The sequence below is a fragment of the Corapipo altera genome, unplaced genomic scaffold, assembly GCF_003945725.1.
Source record: "Corapipo altera isolate COAL_440 unplaced genomic scaffold, ASM394572v1 23, whole genome shotgun sequence".
Lineage (NCBI taxonomy): Eukaryota > Metazoa > Chordata > Aves > Passeriformes > Pipridae > Corapipo > Corapipo altera.
This window is the reverse complement of record NW_020884878.1, coordinates 23356811-23381491: the sequence shown is the minus strand read 5'-3', so window position 1 is coordinate 23381491 and position 24681 is coordinate 23356811. Positions and strand designations below refer to the sequence as shown.

General features: G+C 36.8%; 1 protein-coding gene across 4 annotated transcripts in view; it reads right to left on the bottom strand.

The window, feature by feature from the left end:
- The window catches only part of PRKD1 (protein kinase D1), a 124579-nt gene that overhangs the window by 99175 nt on the left and 723 nt on the right, over positions 1–24681 (bottom strand). For 2 of the 4 annotated variants that reach the window (XM_027638115.1, XM_027638116.1), the window contains exon 1: positions 24163–24627. The exons of 1 other annotated variant lie outside the window; for it this stretch is intronic. In XM_027638115.1, the coding sequence (XP_027493916.1) occupies positions 24163–24351 (189 nt within the window). In that variant the 5' untranslated portion in view covers positions 24352–24627. Of the gene's footprint in view, positions 1–12777; positions 12927–24162; positions 24628–24681 lie in introns of those variants that run through there. One more of the 4 variants, XM_027638117.1, reaches the window with a different exon arrangement.

Sequence of the window (24681 nt, the reverse complement as noted above, 5' to 3'; positions counted from 1 at the left end):
TTTTATAGAGATCATATAGGGATCTTCTGGAATTTATACCATGAAAGTGTAGAAGCAGAAATATCAACAGGATCAAAAACACATTAGATAAATAAAACATAGGTCCAAAACTGATCCAGAAATAAGAATGGATGTGCCCTCTAAAACAACTAATAAGTGATACGGACTTCAGGGGCAGCATGGGAAATAAGGTCCTAAGAGGGGCCAGATGTGAGATGCCTCTTTAATGAGCTTCTCCTAACTATTATTTCTGGAGACTGCCATACTTGGCTAGACAAACAGCTAGTCTGATTCATGAGATTTTTGATGTGCTGAAGTCCTTATGTCCAAGAGGCAAACTGGTGCAGTATGAAGACCATAAGAAAAATCAAATATCATTTTATAAGATTTAAAAAACCAAAACAAACCTTTTAATTTTTCAATACCAGAGCTACAAATGTGATGGTCATTTCAATCCATTTCCTACATTCCTCCCTTAATCAAAAACAAGTGAAGGCAACTGAGGAGAAAGGAAACAATTTCTCTTGCAGATGCTCTAAGTAGAAGGACATTTTATGTCCCTCATGAAGCAGGCGATTTTTTTAAACCTCCTTCTTAGTACAGAAAGTACTTGCCTCAGGGGATCCAAATAAAAGAAACTTCCAAGTCCTGCACAGACTTGCAGAAGGGACAGACAATACATGTCGTTGCCCAGAAAAAGTAAAGTTAATTGCACCATGTAGTTCCAGCTCACTGGAATGGAAGAGTGATGGATGGACTTGATGTAAGATTATGAGGTTGAATTCAATTTACTACGCTGCTCATTAACATTAGTTGCCATATACTGGGAGCAAATTATATATAAAATACATTCATTTAAGATACTAGTGCTCTTAAAACAAACACATACAATATACTTTTTAATTAGAGGATTTAAGTATAAATTAAAATAGTTTCTGAATACGAATCTGATTAAGGTATGAAGAGTATACTTCATAAGAACCATATGACACAATCGCAAAGTCTTTATCCTGGTACTGACTTTCTTCTGCTATACTGTTCAACGAATGACCCAGAAAATCAGGAACAGACAGTTTGATCACCTGAACTACTTACCCAAAACCAGTTTGGCAAAATTATTTAATTATAGCACTATCTCCAAATTTTTCTAAATGTGAAGGGTTCACAGATAATTTCTAAACGTTTCATCACTGAATGTGATTAAAAGGTCAATTGGCAAAACTGTAAGAAGAGTTTAAGGTTTTCAAATCTAATGATAAAGCACATGGACATCGGTACAAATAACTTCCACTCCCTTCATATGTTTTTGAACCAGTATATGATACATCTGAACATACACAAAAAGATTTTTAAGTTTGTAAAGCCAGACATTCTAAAATTTAAAGCACCAAAATTAAGGCTGCCTATGAAAACTCCATCTGCTTTGTAGGACCATAATACTGAGTCATTACACTTATAATTATACTACTTGTGACGTCTCCATCACCTTTGTGCCTGGGACTGAATGGTTTGTTTTGTCCATGCTGCTTAGATACAGTACGGAGCAACTTATTTCAAGACACTGATCATCTTTTTCAAATAACATTTAAATACATTTTCTCAATTACTTTTGTATGCTATAGAATATTAATATTTCCAAAAATATTGTTGTGGTAACAGTAGTACAAAATGAGAAATATGATTATATCTTTTTGAATTATCAGGAACTTAGTAAAAGGAAGAGTAAACAGGAAGTAGCTGTCTAAGCCCAGTCTGATCTTTCATGTTTGTTTGTCTTCCAAAGTACTTCCCATTATATGTGGCAAATGCAAACCCAGAAATTAAGGTGGTACATCTTCTGTGTCACAAAGTGAATGGTAAGAGAAAATGCTCTTCACAGCACTCCAAGTTAAAGTGATGAAGGGCGATGGAGGATAATCCTGAAAATAAAGCCACAACCTCCCTTTTGCTCCTTCGCTATGCCAAAAATAAGTCTCTATTTTTTATATGGTACTTTAATTCATTCAAAATGAAGTACTACTTAAGCTTAAGACTACAGCTGCAGCCTCTGACACTTCTGCAAGCCAGATCTCATGAACTGAGTACAGAGAAAGCAACAGTGGGATATTAGTGAAGTTACTTGGCTTGCTCCACAAAGCAATTTAGCAGTAGGTATGGAGATGAATACAATCCTACAAAATGGCATCCAGCTTTATAAACTATGCCATTATCTCTTCTCTTTTTCCAATTTTTTCCCTGCCTTGCTCACCACACACACTTCAAAATTTGCAACAAATCAGCCTGGAGAAGATTACATGTAGACCTCATAACACCCTTCCAGTATCCAAAGGGGACCTACCAGAAAGGTGGAAAATGACTCTTCGTCAGGAACTGTAGTGATAGGACAAGGAGTAGGGGATACAAATTCAAAAACGGGAGATTTAGGTCAGATTAGTCACTAATCAGATGCTGGGGAGAGGCTCTGAAAATTTGTTTCTTTCACTGGTTGTCTCTTGCGGCTACACCAGCACATGCACTGGTATGTTAATTGTGTCTCCTAAAACTGACCATCTGAGTATTTCTAGGGCTCTGAAAGAATTGTTGGGCTTGCATGAAAAGAATCCTAACGGTAAAAGAAGAAAAAAACCCTCAGGTTCCCCAGGAAACAGATTCCTTTTGTAGATACACAATCTCAAGTGCCCTCAAGTGCTGGCTGACATTCAGGGAGCTATGCAAGAAGCATGCATGTGCAAAGAGTTGATGGAAAAACAAACACAGAACAACCTAACACTGGAAGTGTATGGCAAATTAAAAAGTTCACAGACAACTATTTCTCCAGCCTTGGAGATCAGACTTAAATGACTACTTCCATCCAGGTTCAAGTATTTATTTTATTGTTGCTTAACTTACTTTAAAGAATGGAGAAGACTATCCTCATACTGACAGAAACATAGAAAATCTGTGGCAGTTACAGAGAGCACTAAGGATATTACCATGTTTATAATCAGTAAAAGACCTGCTTTGGAAATAATTATGTTCTTAAGACATAAAGTCAAACCACAATAAAGTTTTATAGCTTCAAACTCTAACCAAGAAAAATGTGCAGTATTTTTTAAGTCAGTTTAAATCAAATTTGTTTTCCTTGGAAAAATGCAGTAAAGATTAAAATGCTATATTCATGCCAAACTAAAATTGTGTATAGTATTTCCTTGTATCTTTTTTAGCATACTATTCCTGAGTTTAATTATACCTTATACATTGCATGAAACTTAATATTTATACTTGTCTGTGGAAGTAAATTACATCCTCTTAACAAAAAGAGTTGTAAATAAAAATGTAACTGATACTCTTCCATTATGCTCCTCAGCTCAAATTGCAAAGGTTTCTTGAGATAAACTAATCTGATAATTTAAATCTTTAATTCTGTTGCTGAATTCTTCTTCTACAGTCTCTTCTTCATAAAGACAAACCAAAATGCTCCAGAATGCTACACCTAAGCTAGACCTTTATTTTTGAAGTTTCTGTAGTTTAAAAAAATTTTTCTTGCTTTCACTTATTAAAATACTCCCAAAACATAAATTCATTCCCAGTTATTTTTTGTCATCATGCTCCCTAATTTTTAAATTAAGTTACCTATCTCAATTGCATTGGGCATTGCTTACTCAACTGATTTCCCATCTCATGACAACACAGCTTCTGCTTCATGATTACACTAAGAAGGTCATGCAAATTGTAATTCCTTTTTTAATTGGAGAGGGAAAAAATGGGTGCAATCAGAAATGATTAGATTAGAACTGTAGTTCAGATTCCCTCCACATGTCACGAGACAAAGACCAATGAAATTAGGTTTAGTGTATGATGAGCAAAAGCACACCCCTTCAGCTCTTTTTCACAGGCATTCATGCATACTGATATCATAAAAACAAAATGCTTGAGTTGAAGATAACTTCAGAGTATCTGGTTTTTGCTCAAAGAATTTATTATTATAAGCACAAATAATGTGATAAACAGTTTTAAATTTACATTTTACTGCTATATCCTAAGATGTCCAATATATATGAAACATGAACCAATTTATCCTATTAAAGCATGGTACTTCTGCACATTTTTAGACATGCCATTCTGTTTAGATCAGAAAATTCTGGAAAATCATTCCAGCTTGTTGCTTTCAAACAAAAGGACTTTGTACTTTTAACAAGCAACCTCACAAATACAAAAAAATAATTCTTAGTTTTCAACTGAAAGACAGCATGTATTACTATGTGCAACATATCTATGCCTGTTAGTTTACTACAAAGTCTAATCTAAGAAGCCTTCTCAATCTCGTAGACGTCCTAAATATTTTAGCAAAAATCATGGCTGCACCTTTCTGACTCTTGTTCAATAGGAAAAAGAAGACCACTTAGAAACACTGAGAGAGACATTTGATAATTTTAGGATGTAGATGCCCAGCTGCCTGAGTAAGCATTGTTCAACAATCATCCTGTTTACCTAATAGCTCCTACAGAGAATATTACTGGTGGATTAAAAGTTGTCACTTAAATGTCTTCATGTAGCCCTGAAATTGACAGGTTCATAAAATTGATTTTCACTTTTTTGATTTTTTGGAGGAAGGACCACCTTTTAATTTTCATATATATATGTACGGATTTCTGTTGATAAGTCCCAATTACATCCAGTTTATTTTAAAAAGACCTCTAAAGCGTTTGCACAAAGTATCATTGAAAAAGTATGCAAATATAGCATATTTTCACATTTCATTAATATACCAGAACTTAGTGAAAAAACTGTGTAAAGTACAGGCATTCTTCAGGGAAAATACTAGACAATCTACTGTTCCAGATGATCCGTAACTTCAATCAAATTTGTAACATAAAACCAAGTAATGGAAACTCATGTGGATAAACATAAAATTCATTTTCTTCTCTTAAATCCTTCAGGTTTTTTTCTTGGTCAGCTACAGTCAAAACAGAGATTTTTTTATTTTTCTTAAAAAAGGGAGTCAGCATGGCCATCTTGACACTTTAAAAATTGTAACATATATTAAGTAGGTAAAATAATGCAAGAGAAACTACTCATTTATTTCCTACCTGTAGAAAGCTGGTGCTTCTGATAAGAAAGGAAAATATACATATAATTTTCAAATCTTGAAGGAGGAACAAGAAAAGTAGAAAATGAGAAAATTTTGCTTGGAAAGTCATGGTGCTACACAGCTTTATAAACAATTTGAAATTCAATATTTGAAGACATTTTTGAACACTCTAATACTGCTGCATCCAAGACAACTCCAGATTTATGAGTCACAGTTAATTCACTTGTAGCAGTAAGTTTTAAAAATGGGTTGAAAAATAAATTGAGGAGCTGTAGGAACTTTTAACAAAATACAGCCATGTACACATTTCTAAGTCTTAAGCTTTTATACATACTATTTATATGTTTGACTGTTTTTCTTCTCTTTTGATAAAGTGGTTACATGCAGATCACTCTTTCATTTCCTCAGAGACAGTCTGATTTAATTTTTAAAGCACCACTTTGTCATTAGTTATGGATCTGACAGAAGACGACAGCTGAGATACATTGATGTAGTTTTAGAAAGCAGTGGGTGGAAAGTAAACAGTGTCTGAAACTGTGGGACACAAGCAAGTCTGCACACAAGGAAACAGAAATGTGAAAATAAATACAGGTATAGTAGTGGAAAGGTATTAAATTTTTTTCCCCTGTCAGAAGAGAACACATATCTACTAAGATAAATAGCTACTTCAAAATCATGCTCTTGTTTCTACAGCTGCTAGTTGAATTTTGTCTTTGTAGCAATAGCAGCTCACTTATCTGGCTGTACTACAAACTAGCACATAATTGAAGACATGGAGCAAACATATATATTCCACAAAGACCAGAAGAACAAGTGTGCTACACTTTTTTTTTTTTTAACAAAAATTCATCCAAGAGATCAAAAACCTTTTTCTCCCCCTGAAGGTTTACTTCCATATTCCATGCTTTTTGGTTTTTGCATTTAACCAACATTATCAGTTGATCATTACCTAAAAACATGGACAATATACTGTTCACTTACAGTGACACAGCTAGTCAGGGAGATCTCCAATGGTCACTTACCTTTCTCCATGCAATTGCTACCCAGAGCCTTCTTGGGCTGAGTGTGCCAGACCTCACTTGCACTTGGAAGCTCTGGACCTGGCTTAAACACCATTCAGAAATCCTTGACATCATACACAACCCAAGTAATCAAAACTTTAAGAACATCAGACTACAGATACCAAATATACTAACGGGAAGGAGAGGGAAAGGGGGGAAGCAACAACTGAGAACGCTGCCTAGAACAAATCGCTAAATTAGATCTTCGGTAAAACTTTTAGATGGTTTACTAACTTGAAAGACTACTCTTTCTATACCTCCAACTCGTCTAAGTTGATTTCAGAATTAGACTTTCGAACACTGCAGGTATCATAGGAAAGCTCAAAAGCTCTATTAAAACCTGCAAGAAGTTATTTTTCATCTTTGCATCAGTGTACTGTTCATAGAGCCAGCCCTGCAAGCTGAGCAGTGTTGGTACAACAGTAGCACAGTCCCTCAGTAGCATAGCTTAGAATTCTTTCTCTGGACAATTCTCTCTGACAAGATTTAGAAAAAAGCTGTAAGTTTTGCATAAATCACAGTACATGCAGACAACAAGTGCTGGTCCAAACATATTTGATCCCATAACAATAAATAAAATGAGTTTATCATATTTGTGGATACCCAGAAACACTCAAAAAAGTGCCAAGAAAGGAGTCCAGGCAAAATGGTTACATTTCCAGCAGTTGTTCTGTACTTCAGCAGTTGACACATTCCACACTAGAGTGGCAGAATTTTTCTATCCCTGTTTTTTACCTTATCTCACAAAATCATGGAAGAGCTGAGTTATAAAGAGACTTCCAGAAGCCCTCTAATCTAACTTCCCTGTTCAAGCAAGGCCACCTGTAGCCAGCTGCACAGGACCATATCCAGATGGTTTTTGAGTAATATATTTAATATATTTGCTGATCTCTATTTACGCAGTATTTTTTTTTACCTCATCCAAGATGTTTTGAGGGTATTTTCATTAGTCATTTTGCTTGATTTCTCTGAAAAGTCACATGAAATTTAAAAAAAAAAAAAGTAAAAGTCATCTTTGAGAATCCAATTTTTCATGTTTCATTAGCAATATAAGTGGGTTTTATTATTTTATATTAATGACCATACAAGAATATGTCCAGCATATGTTTCAGGCCACTTTTTTTGTTATTACATGGATTCCAAAGAAAAATACATGTACACAAATAACTTCAATAGGTGTTTTTCACTAGGTGCACTTCATGTTTTTTTTGTCCAGCTTTCCCAACCTAAGTCACTTCATGACAGCTTTCAGTACTTCTTTTCTAGAGGAACATTTATTTGCAGAATTTTCCTTCACCTATTCAATGTTGTGTGATTTTTAAAACACACAAGTTGTCACCGTATCTTGACATAAAACTGCAAGAACAGAAACCGGACTTTTCATTATGAATCCTCTTTTGCCAGTAGTGTTCTGTAAAATATTGTTTGGTTCCATTTCCTGTACGACAGCCCTATATCTGCCTACATTCCCATTACCGAAACTTCCATTTTCCAAGCAATAAGAGAAAATTATTTCCACAATGGAACTTAGCAAAATTAAAAAACCTAGTTTAAAAATTTTATTTCAAAATCAACTACATTAATTTCTTGGAAAAAATAAGAATCCACCTAGTTAATGTTTACAAATCTGATGGTTGTCCTCTGAATATTTATTATATGCATAGTACTCCAAATATATAATTCAACCACATAAATTTTTGTAAAGTAGTCCTTATATATAAATAACACTGCACAAAATAAAACACTATCACTTTACTAAACAAAATAAGACAACTAAAAATGAGAAGTAGGATGACTCTATTCTTGTGTAACTAAGCGATACACATATTTTAAAATTAGCAAAGTTTTAATTACTATTATCATACTTTATGAAAATAATCATCATAAAAAACTCCCATTAGAAAAGTCTAAAGACATACTGTAAAGTGATTTGTAAACCAATCTAACCATGGTTTTCTGGAGCAGGTGTATACATACATGTAGGAAGAAAGAATTATTATAAAGCGTCTTTAAAGCAGCATAGATGTTTTTATTTTCTGACAACTCTTGTTTAGATGTACATCTATCCTTTATGCAATATCTTCATGCAAATTTGCCATTAGGTAATCGCAATGGCAACAATACTTCGTAGAAAAGTTTTAAAGGGGCCTGGGTTTTTGAGGTTTCCTTTTGGTTAGGAGGGAGTTTCTTCTCTTTTTTTTTTTCTTTTAAAAAAAAAGGAAAAATAGCCCACAAATTATGTTATGTCTAAAAGTACATATATATTAGTGCTCCCCCCTTAAGAGTCATAGCCCAGATCCCAAGAAGGTGGAACAGACAGTGTGATGAAAGACATTTAGAATAAATAACTGACCTAGAAAAGCACATTCATAGTCTATCAATATTTAAGAATTTACATATGGTTAGAGAACCCACAGTTTCTACAGTGTTGTCTGCTGAGGCAAATTAGAAGGCAAAAGACAATCTAAGGATGCACAATGATCTGCATCCATTTAATCTCAAATCTTGATTTCCAATGTATTAGTCTCACAATGGTTTGTAAATTCTGATGCAAAATTTTCTATGCTTAAGCCAGTTGAAATGTGTCTCTCATCTGAATACTCTTCAAACTAATAAACCTGAGGTCCAAGGCAGCCTACAGCCTTCAGTAAGGTTAATGGGCTCCTTGTTCTACCCAGATTTTGGCCTCTTTGAAAAAACAGAACTAAATTCTCTTTGATATTTCTAGTCTTCGATCAAATGCAACTGAACCTGACCAACATGAAAAAAAGACCTGGGGGTGGGAAGGCAAAGATGAAAGAACAAAAAGCATCTTAAGTCTTAGACTTAGAAAGATCTAGTTTATTTCAATAGTGTCCCCTCTGTTCACCTGTCATTTGTTCCCATTCCCGTGCTGACTCTTCAGAGCAGCTGTGCAATAGCCTGGATCAGGTAACTAACTGATAGAGAAAAGCTGCTTAAGTGCAACATACATAATATTCAGTTAAAAAGAAAAACTAAGTGTTCTCAAAACCCAAACATTTATATACTGAGCAATTACTCTAATCTCTATTACATGAAATAAAGGGAAACTGATCTATGTTTGAATTGGATGAAAAAGACTGTACAGATGAAGTATCTTCATATATAGGGTACATAAACAGAAGCTGAGACTTATGGAACTGAAAAGCCTTTGGTGTCAAATTTTTTAATACCAAGAAAAATTGTAAGCTATACAGAACACTTGATTACCTCAGGGAATGGAATTATCTTTACAAATAACAGAAAATTAGAATTTCTCTTTTTTAACATTTCCTCCTTATCTACCTTTTTAGGAAACGCAAGCATGAAAATGTAGATAACTTAACAACAATTTTATTTCTAGACTTTCCCTGGATGTTAAAGAGATAATTTTTTTAAAAAATCCATACATTTTTAAAAACTATAAAATCCATAAAACACTACTGAAAAATATAATTTTAATTCCAAAAGAAAAAGAATGATTAAATGGCACAAGAAAGCACACATGGGAAACTGCAACTATCTGGAACTTGATGGAAAATTCAGTGTAAAATTTATAAAACAGATGAATCTGCAAGATGTGCTCTCCAATACTGCCACCTAAGAAATTACGAAGCAGTAAGTTGAGATTATTTTATTGCACAAAACTACAGATTGCTAAGTAGAAAACGTAAATTTTACATAATAATGGAAAGAGCTTTTTTCTTTTCCAAATGTTGTCCTTTGTAGCTGCAGGAACCATGGGAAGTCATCTAGTCCAATCTGCTGCTTGAAGTAGAATCAACGCTGAATTGAGATGAATTAGAAAGATCTAAATTAGAAAATGATAGGTGTATGGGTCAAAAAAGCAGAGTTGACTGCAACATTAAGAGTTTACAGCACCACCTTCATTAAAAAAAAGCTCAGTGTGACCTGGCAAGGTGCACTTGCTGCCTAGAAAGCCAACCATATCTAGGCTGCATCAAAAGAGGGGTGGCCAGCAGGTCAAGGGAGGTGATTCTCTTCCTTTACTTGGCACTGGAAAGACCCCACCTCTCCTTATAATTAGGAATGAATTCAAAGGAATTATTTTTAAAAACAAAGAAAAATAATAAAGGGGGGGAGAAATCTTATTTTTCTATATAAACATAAAAAGTAAAATTTTGTGTGTTAAAATATGTTCTAAAAGAATTTAAAAGTTATGGGAAAGCACCTTGATTTTTCCTGCAAACTAACATTATTTTCCTGATGAGAAACATTTGAAACGCAACTTTTTATACCCATACTCTGATATAACCACAAGTTAAAGTTTTAAAAATCTCAAGTGATACTGTCATTTCAAAGTCTCTATACATAAAAAATGCTACTAATATCAGAAATTATGAATTATTTCTTTTCTTGAAAGAGGTAATATATCTTTTGCTAACATTTGCTTTCCATTGAGATTTTAGTTACAGTTTTCTATCTTACAAAAAAAATGCATTAAAAAAAAACCCAGTCCCTTCCACAGTATATTTCTGTGTGTGGAAATTATTGAAGAACTCTAAGAAATTATAAATCAGAAAAATTTAACAATATACTGGAATGAAGGACAACTTCTTTTTACCAGAAGAAACTATAACAAATGCATCTCCAACTCCATAATTTGCAAACAAAATATGAATATTTGACCCAAGAACTACTTCAGAGAATTCTACCAAGACTCTTATGGTCAGAAAGTTACCTAAAAGCATATTTTACATTCCATACAAATTTCTCATGCACTTTAAAACTAATCCTCAATATACATTACAGTTAACAGTACTATAATTCATTGTAATCCTTTTTAATTGCTATTTGTAACTATCAAGCAATATACTAACAGTTATCATATCTTAATATTTTAGATACATTCTAAGGATATATTACATAATATTCATCAACATTTCTGGTTGCATACACACATCTTTGTACTGTAAATTCTAAGATTCATCTAAAATCACTTTTTTACAAACTTGCACATATTAAATTCTTAAATATTTTACACTGACTAAATAATTCTTCTAGGATTATTCAGTCAAAATCCTGCTTATTCATATTTCATCCTCCTCAATATCAATATGCTATTCAGAAAGAGAAACTACTATGTTAGGGAAAAAAGTGCCTTTTTCAGTGGCACCCATGGCCAGCAGGAGTCAGAGAAATGATCAGCTACATTTTTCCCAAATTCAATATTTTCTGTATCCCTTAATACCAAAGTTTGTAAAGCCATCAGTGTGCTTATTTTTATAATTCTAATACAACACATTATTTCCTCAATTTAGACAAATTAATGTGTGTATAGACAAAGCAGAAGTTCTCTCCCAATGCTACATTCATATACATATGAAATTCTTTATATTTTCTCTTCCAGAGAAAGAATAAAAATACAGATTATTCTAATTTAAAGCTTCATGTATTTTCAAACTGTCACAGAGCTGGTTGATAGTCTAATTCATGAGAATCTGTATTCAAACTCTGGAGTCAAATAATAGCATCTTTCCTGGATTAAAAGAAAATAGTTATTAATATTTATAAATATAGTTATTGCGAGGTTCAATTTCAGTATTTTTTTTAACTCTTGTCCTACTGTTGATCTGTTGATCATACAAGCAAGCTCTCAACATGGCAACTGACATTCATTTTTGTTTGAAACACATAGGGAATAGAAGGGGATAACAATCAAGCCACACTAGTAAAAGATTTTTACACATTCCTATTCAAAAGATGGAAATTAGGTTTTGATTTGCTCTTTGGAAAGTCTCTCCCTTGTTATATAACATTTTCTGTTGTTCTCAGAACCTCCCTTTTGTACTATTAAATAGAGAGAGGAAACACTGACATTATTACTAAAAAATTCATTTAACAGAAAAAAATATGCTTCAATGTATCTTCACTCACCAGCAGTGGATGAGAAATACTCCATATTTCAGTGAGACCAACAGAGGGCTTTCTTTTTTTTTCCTTCAGATCCTTTCCTGAGGCATCTCCAAATATATTCTACCCAGTTTTAACATACTGATTATTTACCTCTTGAATAAGGAAGCAGATGCTTACTAACCATTTAAATTGATGAGATGAAGTTTTTTGTTCTTAGGCCATCTTTGAACAAACAGGTCTGATTTTCAGTAGCTTTAGAAGTTTAGAAATTCTTGTTTCATGCTTCAGTCTTCAAAAGAGTTTTCATCCTTATTCTCTTAGCTATGTAATACCCAAAAACATGAAACTTGTCAAACTCTCAGTAAAACTGCCACAAATTTGTTTTTCCTTTTTTAACAACACAAAGCACTTACTTCTTGGTAAAACAAGGTATTTAACAAAATTATGTGACCGCAGTATGAAACGGTACTCTGAACATTACAAAAATGCTGTTAACATTCTTTAATTTAAACATACAACTATGTGCCATCTGTGAATGCACAGCACTAAAGATATGCTGAAAACTCAGAAGACGAATTTTAGCTTGAACTGCATGCCACTAGTTTAATCAATGGCTGTCCATCAGTCCAGCACATTAAGATGCCTAAATTACACAGCGTGACTATTCACTAAAAGCCTGTTAAGAAGCACAGGAAAAATGAGCATGGGTGGAAAAGGAGTGAAAACAATAAGCAATAGAACAAACACCAACTTTAGCTTTGCTGTTACCTTGGTCTTCCCTCTAAGCCCTAACAGCAAGGTGGGGTCTAAACAATGCATCTTTTGTCCTGCAGATCATCTCTAACATGCACATGTCCTCCCTGTGAAGACAGATAAATCAATCATGTCCTCATCAGTTCACTTCTCAAGCACTGTACCATCTTCCTTCCTTGAAAAGTTACACATTGTTCCATTTGAAACAAACTTTACAGTAGATAGACTACTTCAGTTTATCAATTCTTCCTTTCACCCCTGCACAGACCAACCTTCACCATTCCACAAGGACAGATAACTCAGCAGGGCACTCCCCTGTCTAACTATTTTTTATTTCTAATCCATAAAATTTGAGGTCTTTATTTCATATTGAAGGGGCTGGTGGTTTTTACTAACCATTTTTGCTAACCACAGGTTTCCCTGAGGAACTACTGCGCTTTTGCCCACAACCTAAGACGGATTTCTCATAGGGTTTTTTTTCCAAAGATACTGCTAATAAACTGCTGGGTTTAAATGCTGAGGTATCATTCCATGGGGTTTAAGATGTGCTGTAATAATGAGATATCCAGTACACCTTGACTGCAAAATACAGAGGGAAGGACTTCTTCCCTGTATACACTATAGCATATAATAAGGCTCCATCATATTACAGGTTGCTTAATATCTATTAGGCATTAATGTAACATATGTAAAGATGTAAACAATGATTTAAAAGCACCATTTGAAGTCGGAAGTAGTGTTTTCCAGCTGTTTTCTACCTCCTCTTTGATAGGTATATTTAACTACTAGCAGTAACTTTTGATTTTTTATAAGATATAACTTTTAATTTTTAAATATTTAAATCAGAGGCAAACCAGACGACAGATAAAACCCAACGAATGAGTAAAAAAAGTGCAGATTGCTTAAAGCTATATACAGGCTGTGTCAACTGCTGAACAACTCTTAGCTGGGTCTAATAGGGAAATGCCAATACTTTAGCTTAAATATTAGTTTAATTATTAACCATGAAGCACTGCATACTCTGGCAATCACAGAAACACCAGAACCTCTGGAAGTTATCTAGTCTGACTTCTCACCTACAGCAAGACTATCACCAACACAAGGTTTTGTTTACCCAACTCCAAAAATGAAGGATGAAGTTTCCACCATCTCTCCAGGTACCTATCCCAACACTGCACTACAGTCCTACCAAAGAAGTTTTTTTCCTGATGTCCAATCTAAATCTCTTTCCAACTGTAACTTGCAGTCATTGTTCCTGGTTTCAGCCTCTGTCACTAGCTAGAAGAGTTTAGCTCTATCATCTTTGTAACTCCTCATAAGTACTTAGTTCACATCAAGAACCAATTCAGCACCAGAATACAGCTCAGAACCTCCCATTTTTGTGGGAGTTGCCAAATAAAAGCAGTCAAATAAAAGGAAGAAAGAGGAGGTTTATATGGTATAATCATTTAACCTAGATTAAGAACTGAAAGTCAGGACACTGCCATTTCCTTGTAGATTTGAAAAATGTGTCATTCCCTCGATCAAGTTCACATGGCATGAAAACAAAATACATGATCATGAACACAGATTAAACATATATACTAGAGATACATTTCTAGATGTAGAGCACAAGCATTTATTTTACAAACTGTTTGATTTTACTATTACTTTCTGCCTAACAATGTTATGACTGCCTGAACTCTTGCTGCTACAATGATTTACCAAGCTTCCTGTGACCAAGTGGCCAGTGGACATACTGTTACACGAGGATAACAGAGACAGCAATGTTTAATTTTCCTCCAGAAACCAGGATAAAAACACATAGTATAAAATCAAGAGATCTTCTTCCCTAACCTAATCTCTTCACTCCCACACAAGCACACATGCAGACTCTGACCAGAATGTTTCAATTTTCATTCAAGTTTTTTTACTTCCTTTTTTTTTTGTATGTATTTAGGACAGCCAACTTTTTAGGAAAAAATGCAGTGAAAACTGTGTGGGTTTGGAATTGGACAGACTCCTACTAATATTCTAAATATTTTGCTGCATTCTTTCTTTTTAAAGGCAGGTATAATGAACTTAACAGAACAAATGCAAATACATAAGTTCACACACATTGTAAATATCTAAAAGGTTTCCTTTTATTACTCTGGCGTACAGTTTTCACATTTTCCTAGATGTAGTTGACCTTTGGGGGCTATATGAAATCCTCAGGCAGGTAAGATCAGCACTGGCAGCATTAGACAGCATGGTCAGCACAATTAGAGTCAAATCATGTAAGCAGAGAGCAAACTTGTAATGCAGCCCTTTAAAGCTGATGCAGAGGGGGGTTGAACTTCAGAGCAAAATGTGAAAGCTTTTGCTTTGAAAAAATTTTTAAAGTTAAACTGAAAACCTCATCAATAACTCACACTGTCCCTCCTTATCAGTGAATTTTCACTCACCTCACAGACTCTCATCCCATGGATCAGTATCACAATTTAAGAAGTGTAAACCATATAAACAATCCTTTGTGGCCCCAAGGATCTATGGTGCTTTTGGAAATGTTTCAGCCTGAATATCAATCCTAGCCTAGCACCCATAAATTACGGAAGGATATTCAATGCTGCAAAGAGGGAGACCATGGTATACTTGAACATTATGACCCATATACATTAGTAATTTCTGGTTTTAGGTAGAAGGATTTCTCAGGTGGTAAAAGAAGATCAGGCAATATGAAAGTTGCCATTTTCAAGGATAAGCATCTTTCAGGCAAGTTACCTCATAGCCAGAATGTTGTTCCCAGTCCCAGTTGTGTCTTGTCTGCATTTTTGCATCTATTTCTAACGTTTGGGAAAAAAATTATTTCTCAAGGTTGCCTTTTTTTTTGTAACTTGAAGAAAGAAGAAATAGAGCATGCTTTCAGGCTGCACAGGATGTGTTCAGATACAGTTCTTTTAAAATGTGCAAAGATAAAAGTTTACAGCCCGCAACTATGGTCACAGTTTGCAGTTTCTCCTCACATACCTTTGTACACACATTGTGCTTAAAATTACATTGGGAAGGTCTTTTTATGCCCACCAGTATTAAGTCTCTAAATGACTCTTTTCTTCACTTAGGAAACAGCCAAGATCCAGATCAGATTGCATATGTTCATGTTTCTTGGTTTTTTAAATAATAAAATTTGATAAATTTTTCTCAAAATAATTAGCTATGTTCTAGCTTTAATGTCATAATACTGTTTCTGAGTTGGTTCGGACTGCAGGAGAGGCACACATAACAGGCTATGTAGGAGAAACAATCACTACATAAATACATTGCATGGCTGGAGAAGTGAAAGCTTACCTCTTGACAAAAGTTTTCTCAGCTGAAGAAGAAAACAGAAATACAAGGAAGAAGGAAAAGGAAGCTACAAATACATGGAGGAAGACAAAGTAGACAACAGTGATATAGACTGAAATTTATGTCTAACTATGTCTATGCAAATATCACTACAATATATCCACACCATTATCTCTACATTATAGCCTGATACACTATACTACCTTTCCAGCCTTACGTGTTGTTTCAGCAGATAAAACTAGAAGAACATTTAGAAAACAAAAATATGTTTCACGAAATAGGTGACTTGAAGTGCATACTTAACAGTTTATACTTTAAAAGTTCAAAGACTGGTATGTGCAAGTTATTTTAATCTTATACATAGTTTTTGAGTGACATCAAGTCTGTCATCATCTTAGACTGTTTCATGGATAGAAATATTTAAAAGGAAAGAAAAGTCTCAAAAAGCAAGAGCTCACTTAGCAATACTAAAAGTCTTGTACGAGGAAGAAAAAAGTTGAAAGCCTGTGAAAGAAATCTGGTTTAGTCTGCAATATCCTGCACATTCACAGGGACACCGCTAGCCACAAGAATATGGCCAGGATGTTGAGGGATGTGATTCTCCCTCTTTACTCAGCTCTAGTAAGGCTCCACCTGGAGTACTTTCAGAATGAGTCCAGAGAACAGTCACTAAGTTGATCACAACTGATCACCTCTCCTGTGAAGACAGGCTGAGAGAGCTGGAGTTGTTCAGCCTGAAGAAGGGAAGGCTGCTGGGAGACCTTATATAGCAGCCTCCCAGTACCGAAAGCGGCCTACAAGAAGGCTGCAGAGGGAATTTTCACAAACTCATGTAGTAGTAGTCATGTAGTCACTATGGGTAGTAGTGTCAGGACAAGGGCGAATGGCCTTAAGCTGAAAGAGGGTAGGTTTAGACTAGGTATTAGTAAGAAATTCTTTACTATTAGGGTAGTGAGGCACTGCCACTGCTTGCCCGAAGAGGCTGTGAACTCCCCATCCCCAGAAGTGTTCAAGGCCAGGTTGGATGGGGCTCTGAGCAATCTGGTCTAGTGGAAGGTTCCCTGCCCATGGCAGGGAGAGTTGGAACTAGATTATCTACTGGGCCTGTTCAGCCTCGAGAAGAGAAGACTGAGAGGGGACCTCATCAATGTATATAAGTATCTGAAGGGGAGGTGCCTGTTGGCACATCAGCCTGGCTGGAGCCAGGCTCTTCTCGGTGGTGCCAACCAACAGGACAAGAGGCAACGGGCAGAAACGGAGGCACAGGAAATTCCACCTGAATATGAGGAAGAACTTCTTTACTGTCCGGGTGACTGCACACTGAAACAGGTTGACCAGAGAGGCTGTAAAGTCTTCCTCAGTGGAGATATTCAACAACCACCTGGTTGCAATCCTGTGCCATGTGCTCTAGGATGACCCTCCTTGAGCAGGGAGGTTGGATCAGATGACTCAGTGTGGTCCCTTCTACCCTGACCAATTCTGTGATTCTGTGACCTTTAAGTTCCCTTCCAACCCTAACCATTCTATGATTTTACTAGAAAACACCCTAAACAGACTTCTGACAATTTGATATTATGCAAAAAGCATGTAGTAGCTCCAGAAGAAAGGGAGGTAAGTCCTCATTCAAGGAGCAAGAGCCAAATATTAGTCAACTGCTAACACTGACTAAAGGTATATATATAGCCACACTGTTCTAATGGGAAGATTAATCAAGTATTTTAGGGAATAGTTCACCTACACTCTGGATAAACACTTGGAAAAATGATTTTAATTATATACTTGATTGCAACTATGTAACTGCAACCATATTACATAATGTCAATATAAACCTGTCTGATGTCAACCAGAGGACAAAGTCAAGAAGCCAGTGATGGCCTGTAGCATCATACAGAAGTAATTTTTAAAAATCTACAAACAATGCATGTGCTTATTACAGGTTCCTTGAGACAGACAACTCTCAGCCTCAACGTCCTCAATGTCACAGGTGTAATTTTTAATTCTACATAGTCCTGTCTTAAAAATTAGACAGATGTCCTTAAAATAATTGCTAGCATAGTCACTAAAAAAAAAAAAAAAAAAACAACCAAAAAAAACCCAGGCAAACAGACATAGGGCAAAAGCTTTTAACTGCAATAGACAAAACACAGTAAAAATAAGAAACAAGAAACTAAAATGCAGACTTCAATAAGTGTGTTTGCTTATTTACAAGTAACCACGGTATAAAACACATGGTAACCATACAGACAGATTTCTCCAAACATAGGGGAAAAAAAACCTAGATAAGAACAAATAGCTTCAGATGTTTGCGAGGGATTTCCCGAAATCATAGGAAAACACCTATGGACAAAGTCTGCACAAATCCATACAGGGATTTGACATATAGCAGGGTGTTTTACACATAATCCATAGCACAGATCACCTACATACAAGTACAAACTCACCACCTTTTCAGGACGCACTGGGTTTTCTGTGCATTCACAGATAATTGTGTCGTTTAAACTCAGTAAGTCTTCTATGGGACACAGTCAGACCTTGGGTATTTCAAATTCACCAAGTACATGCCATACTATGACCACATAGGTACCTCTGTCTGGGAAATGTTGCAACTTCATTAATAAATTCCATTCTTTCTCTGGTAATAGAGTTGAATCTCATCAGCAGTAAGAGAAATATCTCATATGCTTATTCATCTTCTGCTTTCTTAAAATCATTATAGAAATTATGTATTTCCTGGGGGAACAATCAGTAGAAGTAACACAAGATCAACACAATTCTTCTGTAATTCCTTTAAAAATTGAGATATTAACTGGTTACAAGCCTGTCCTTCATCTAGAGCTCTAACTTATTTCTTACTCTACGATAATTCACTCAATAGCCTTTAATCTTTGGCTAGGAATTTCTCAAATGCTCTACATACATTTGGGGCACTAGTCCCATCTTCCTCATCTGGATGCCTGACAGGTTATATAACAATGTTAACATTTCTTTAAAAAAAACACATTTTTTTTAATCAAATTCAGACTGACTCCCTTTCATTGAAGTTATGTTTTTTCTAGAGTCTTCTCACATAGGCTCCAAAAGTAATTTTAACTAAGCTACAAACTGATGTGACATACACTGACTTACAGTTTCCAGGGTGGAGAACAACAAATGTAAAGTCAATAAAAGATTAAACTGTAAACATCAAAAGTCTCCCTTGAGATTGTAAGGGGAAAGGTTGTAAGGTAAGTACTACTAGGAAAGTACTTTCACTTTGGAAAATGTTTATATGCATAATGACAAGGCCCCTTGCATTCCTCCAATTAAATTTAACAACTTAGTGCTTTCACAACACAGGCAGAGGAAAGCGTTCAGTGCTGAGAAAGGCTCATTTCGGGGAAAAAAGTTAACATTTTGTTACCAGTGTACACCAGCAAAAGACAGTCAACAATGTTGTGAATACATGAAATGTCTACATATTTCTGAAAGAAGGTATATGACTTTTGGTCAGCATAATAAAAACCTGACACAGTTTTTCTGTTTATTTTGAGGCTAAAAATCTTCCTAGTATATTATTTATCCTCAGTTCCTATCCCACTCTAAAGGAATTGATTTCATTACCACCAGGTTCTTGTTTCTTTTAGGAGAATTTGTAGATTTGGAGGAAAAAACAACAAAAAAAGACCCAAACAAACAAAAAGCACCCACAAACAAAAGATCAGTTGTTCAAACAAACTCCATATGGTTTCCATGGCTGCCTGAAACCCTTGCATAAAATATTAAGTATAATTTCATCTCAACCTTTAGAAAAGGTTTTCTCCTTCTTTGCTCAGACCCCAAGTTTAGAGGTTGCAGCCTGAGAAAACAAAACTGAGCTCATTTTTGTTTTCCTATTTTTTTTTAAGAGTAAGTTAGATTTTCCTTATAACAACAACCAGAAGCGCAAATGGATGCATACCTGTTCCTGAATGTGTTTGGTTCAATTCTTAGGGAGACTCTAAAAAGGCTCTTGATTTGATTTATAGCAGTTCTCCTAATTTAACACCAAATACCTTACATAAAGATGAATCTGGGTACAGTATTCCAGCTGCAGTATGCCACTTGACCCATCCTTTTATTACTTTTCTTTTTGCCCTTTCCCCTTCCCAAAACAGCCTTCCTGCTTATTATTTTTTCCCTAGTATGAAATTTCAGAATTATCCAAACCACTGAACCATCTGCAACATTACTTTTATAAATCAGTCTGAACCACACACAGACTATGCAGTTCAAACCTTGCCTCCTTTGTTTCAGATCAACTTATTTTCTTGTATTTTTTGTATGTTCTTCATATTGCTCACAACTTCTAAGCCTTCAAGTGCTGAAGGTCTATCCAGTATATGATCTAAATGGCTGACCTAAGGGCTATTTTATAAAACTCACATTCTCCAGTCAAATAACATTACACCATGTATTCACTTGAAAATTCAAAAGTTTTCAAAACTTGCCAATTCCACTATAGTACCTCAATATATCATATATGAGGTATAACAATGACAAAGAATTTCAATAAATACAAAGTACAAACAATAACTACGTTCCTCTTTGAATCAAACTTCTATGAATTTGTATTTAAAGAATCGTATAAAGATTACCTCCTTTTTCTTTTTAGTAAAAAGTCTTTGGTAACATGGTAATTCCAGATAATTGAAGTGCTCTTTGCGTTCTTTTGCCCTGGAGAAGTCGTTTTATTGTGTGCAGCTAACCCAGAAAGGGCAATAATTCATACTATTCTTCTTCAAAAAACAAAGATTGTATTTTACAATATCCTCCCACTGTTCTTGCGGGGGAGTCAGCCCAGAAGTCAAACACTGGCACACATTTTACAGTTGATCCTCATTTATTGTCAACTACATCATCCTTTAAATGTTAAAATTTCATTTCAACTGAAGAAAAAATACCCCTCCATTGACAAGTCTCAGGGTTTTCATGTCACTGGTTCTAAGCGAGACAAACAAAATACACAAACTCAGAGGAATCAAATTTCCTTGTGTTCAGAACAGCTCTTAACAGATTTAAATGTATTTGAACTTATGCCAGAAACTGGTATGTACCATTTTGATCTTCAGATTTTGTAACAGAAGTTTCTAAACAGGTATCTCAGCACGGAATTCCTGAAAAAATGCCTTTCATGGACAATAAAGACACACTTCGCTTATTCCATTTTTCACATCGTGTACGTTAGATTATCAGTATAATTATAATTATACTCTCTACCAAAATTAGAAAACCTAAACAGCATCTGAAGTGCAAAAGTTAGTCCTCTAGGGTAAATAAATGCAAATCCATGTTTATAAGGAAATATAAACTTCTAAATTATACATAGCTTTGAATTTTATATATGTGAACCCACATATATATTATTCATATACAAAACCACCATATAAAGATATAGAATTGTAGTGGGTTTATACATACACACACACACACACATTCATAAATACAACTATACACACACACACACACTATATTAACATACTACTCAGGCCTACACATGCTCCACTCTTCACACTTTGAGAAGTTTAGTTCAACTTAACATAAATTTTGAGCAGAAGTAAATTAGGCAGGTGTATAAACCTGTGCACAATAAGGGTCATAATTATCTCGAATCAGGTATACCCACATTACCATGGAAGAGGCTGTCTATAAACAAATCATCTGACACCAATACTGAAGAAAATTCAGCACAATCCTATAAATAAAGCTGTGTACAAGAGAACTGCTTAAATATTTAACAGCACACCACAGATACAGAGTTGATTTTAGCAGTCGAAGATGAAAGCCACAGAGAAAAACAAAATCACAATTTCTTATCCTTATATACTGCTGAAACAATCCAGACCAAATACAGAGTTTGGAAGAAAACTGTTCACTGGGTAGGTCACTACTTTACACACCCTAAGAAACTTGAAAATAGTGTGAGATTTCAATAAAATATATTTTGCAGTGTAGGCTCCTGCTTGATTATGATAAGCAAATACATCTTTCTCATAAAATCAAGACTAAGCAACCCTTCAAATCACTTCAGAAAAAGACAAAATCATGAACCTATAACACACAAATAGTTACTTCATAACAGTTCTAGATATCACATAATTTTTTTTAACATCTCTGTCCATATGTTTAATAACTTCGATTATGCAAACCATCCTGTTAGGTTTAGTGAAACGAATGCATGCTAGTGAAATAATATATACAGACATACTTGCAGCCTTAAGCTTAAGCTAAAGGCCACCACTTGACAAGAAAAGAAAAAAGAAAAAACCCCTATCTTTCTTCCAGTTTTCCCTGTCTTTGAGCCAGTTCCTTCTCAACAGCCTTGGGAAAGGAGACATTTCAGCTCTGAGAAACTGTGCCTAGAAGAAAGTTCCTCATTCAAGAGTGCCCTGCAGACAAGCAGCTAAATGATGCTTTCTTTTATGTAGTCAAGAAACTGCAACAAATTAGTGTTCAAAATTTTTATGCCAGTACTTACTCAAATAAGTTTGACTCTTTGAGCACCGGCATTTAGTCTTCTTTACACAATGGCACATTGTTAGGAAACTGGGTTTAAAATCAAGTTACAGTAAAGCCATGAAATTAACAAACTACTCAAGCATAACAAATAGAAACAATGAATACAACAATCTTAGCCTTTCCATTATTGCTAGCATATTCGGGCATATATGTGAACAAGTGACAACTACTGGCCTAGGTTTGAAAACAAATATGATAATGGGAAACAGAAGGGTACACCTTTCTCCAGAATTTAATTTAGTAAAGCAGGTAACTATTTCTTAAACTATGAAGAATACAAAATTTAGAAATAAGGATGTGTATTTCATACTCTTTTAGAAATACTTCATTAGTTCGCTTCGACAAAAAAAAAAGTTCCACAATTTAGTGAAGTTCAGATTGATGTGATCTACAAAGAGATGTAAGGTAAAACTATCAACTATAAAAAAAAAAAATAAAATCCCTGCCTGAAATTATTTCCCTTCAGTAAAAACAAGGGGGGAGGAGGAAGCCAATTTTTTCCCATTATAACCATCCCGAATATTCAAGCTGCCTTTTTTCTCCTTTCCAAACACTATAATACTTTTACGTGGGTCTTTCACACAAGAAACATGTATAAAGTAAAACTTTATTATACAATTCAATTGTTAAAACAGAGAAGTCGGAAAAGTCAAAGGCAGCGGAGGCTCAGGCAGAAGTGTGGTGGATTTCAGCGTGTTGCGCGAGTTCCACCGGAGCGCAGGTGAACTGCGCCTGATGACGGTACCGCTCCCGAGGGGCTGCGGTGAGTGCCCCGCCGGCTGTGCCACCCCCGCACCAGTGACCCATCGCCGCCCGCAGGAGTCGCCAGTCACGGCTGACTCAGTCCCGCCCTGTGGCGGGGCCACCTGCCAGCCCCAGGGCAGCGCCGTCCCTCGTCCCCGGCGCAGCGCCCGCCGCCGCGGCCGAGCAGGACCGGGGCGCTGCGGGGCCCCAGCCCCCAGTGGCGGCTCCGCCGGCCTGCCCGGCACAAGGGCAGGCGTGCGAAGCACTGCGCGCCGCTTTGAATCCTGGGCTCTCGGGGTTGGTTTTAAAACCCTTGTTACTTTTCGGTTGTGTTTTTTTTTTTCAGTGGAAACTTTCCTCTCCCAGCAGAGGCCGGGACAGCGTGAACTGCCCCGGGGCGCCGCGCTGCCATCACAGTTGACAGCCTTCTGCCCCCCCGCACTCCCCCTTCCCTTCCGCAGCATTAAAAAGCGGCAGATACATCCGGCCGGAGTTTGTTTTTAATAACGGCTGTTAGTTAGCACAGCTAATTGCATCCACTGCCAGCAAAATAAAAGTCAAGCTCCACGTCATGGAGCTCCATACGAGAATCCCGCATGGAGCCTCCTCTGCACCGGGGCCCGGGGAAGGAGGGGGGGGACGGTAGAGAGACACGCGGGGCGCCGGGTTGAAGGAAGCGGGGCCGGCGGCAGGAAAGTTGGAATGGGTTTCGTTTATCCCCGGAGCAGAGCCACGGGGAAAGTTAACAGCCACCAAGAGAGACCGCGGGCAGCGTCCGGGGCCGGCGGGAGGGGGTTCGCTTGGGGTCTTTCTTATTACCTTCTGGTCTACGATGGAGCAAGCCATTTCCCGGACGTGGGCGAGGCTGAAGTCCCCCGAGGAGTCCTGCAGCAGCAGCACCGGCTCCCGGCTCAACCCGATCTGGAGGTGGAAAGCGACGCCGCCGCCGGCAGCAGCCCCCGGCGGCGGCAGCGGGCTGGGCGGCCGGATCAGCGGAGGGGCGCTCATCGGAAACTTCCCGCCGGAGCAGCCGCCGCAGCCGAAGGGTCAGGGACGGAGAGGGAGAGGCGGGCGCCGCCGCGAAAAGTTTGTGAGCCCCCCGGAGGCGCCAGGCGAGTTCCCCCCCGAAGTTTCAGGAAAGTCCCGTCGATCTCCTCCCGGGTGAAAATGGCGTGGGGGTGGGGGAGGGAGGACCGGAGAGGATGCAGACAGGAAAAGGCGGCGAGAAAGACGCGAAAGGAGAGCCCGGCCCAGCGCCGCCGCCGAGATGGTGCCGCCGCTCGGGCTGTTGGCGCCGTGCGCGGCGCGGGGGCGGGACGGGCCGCGCCCTCCGCCGGG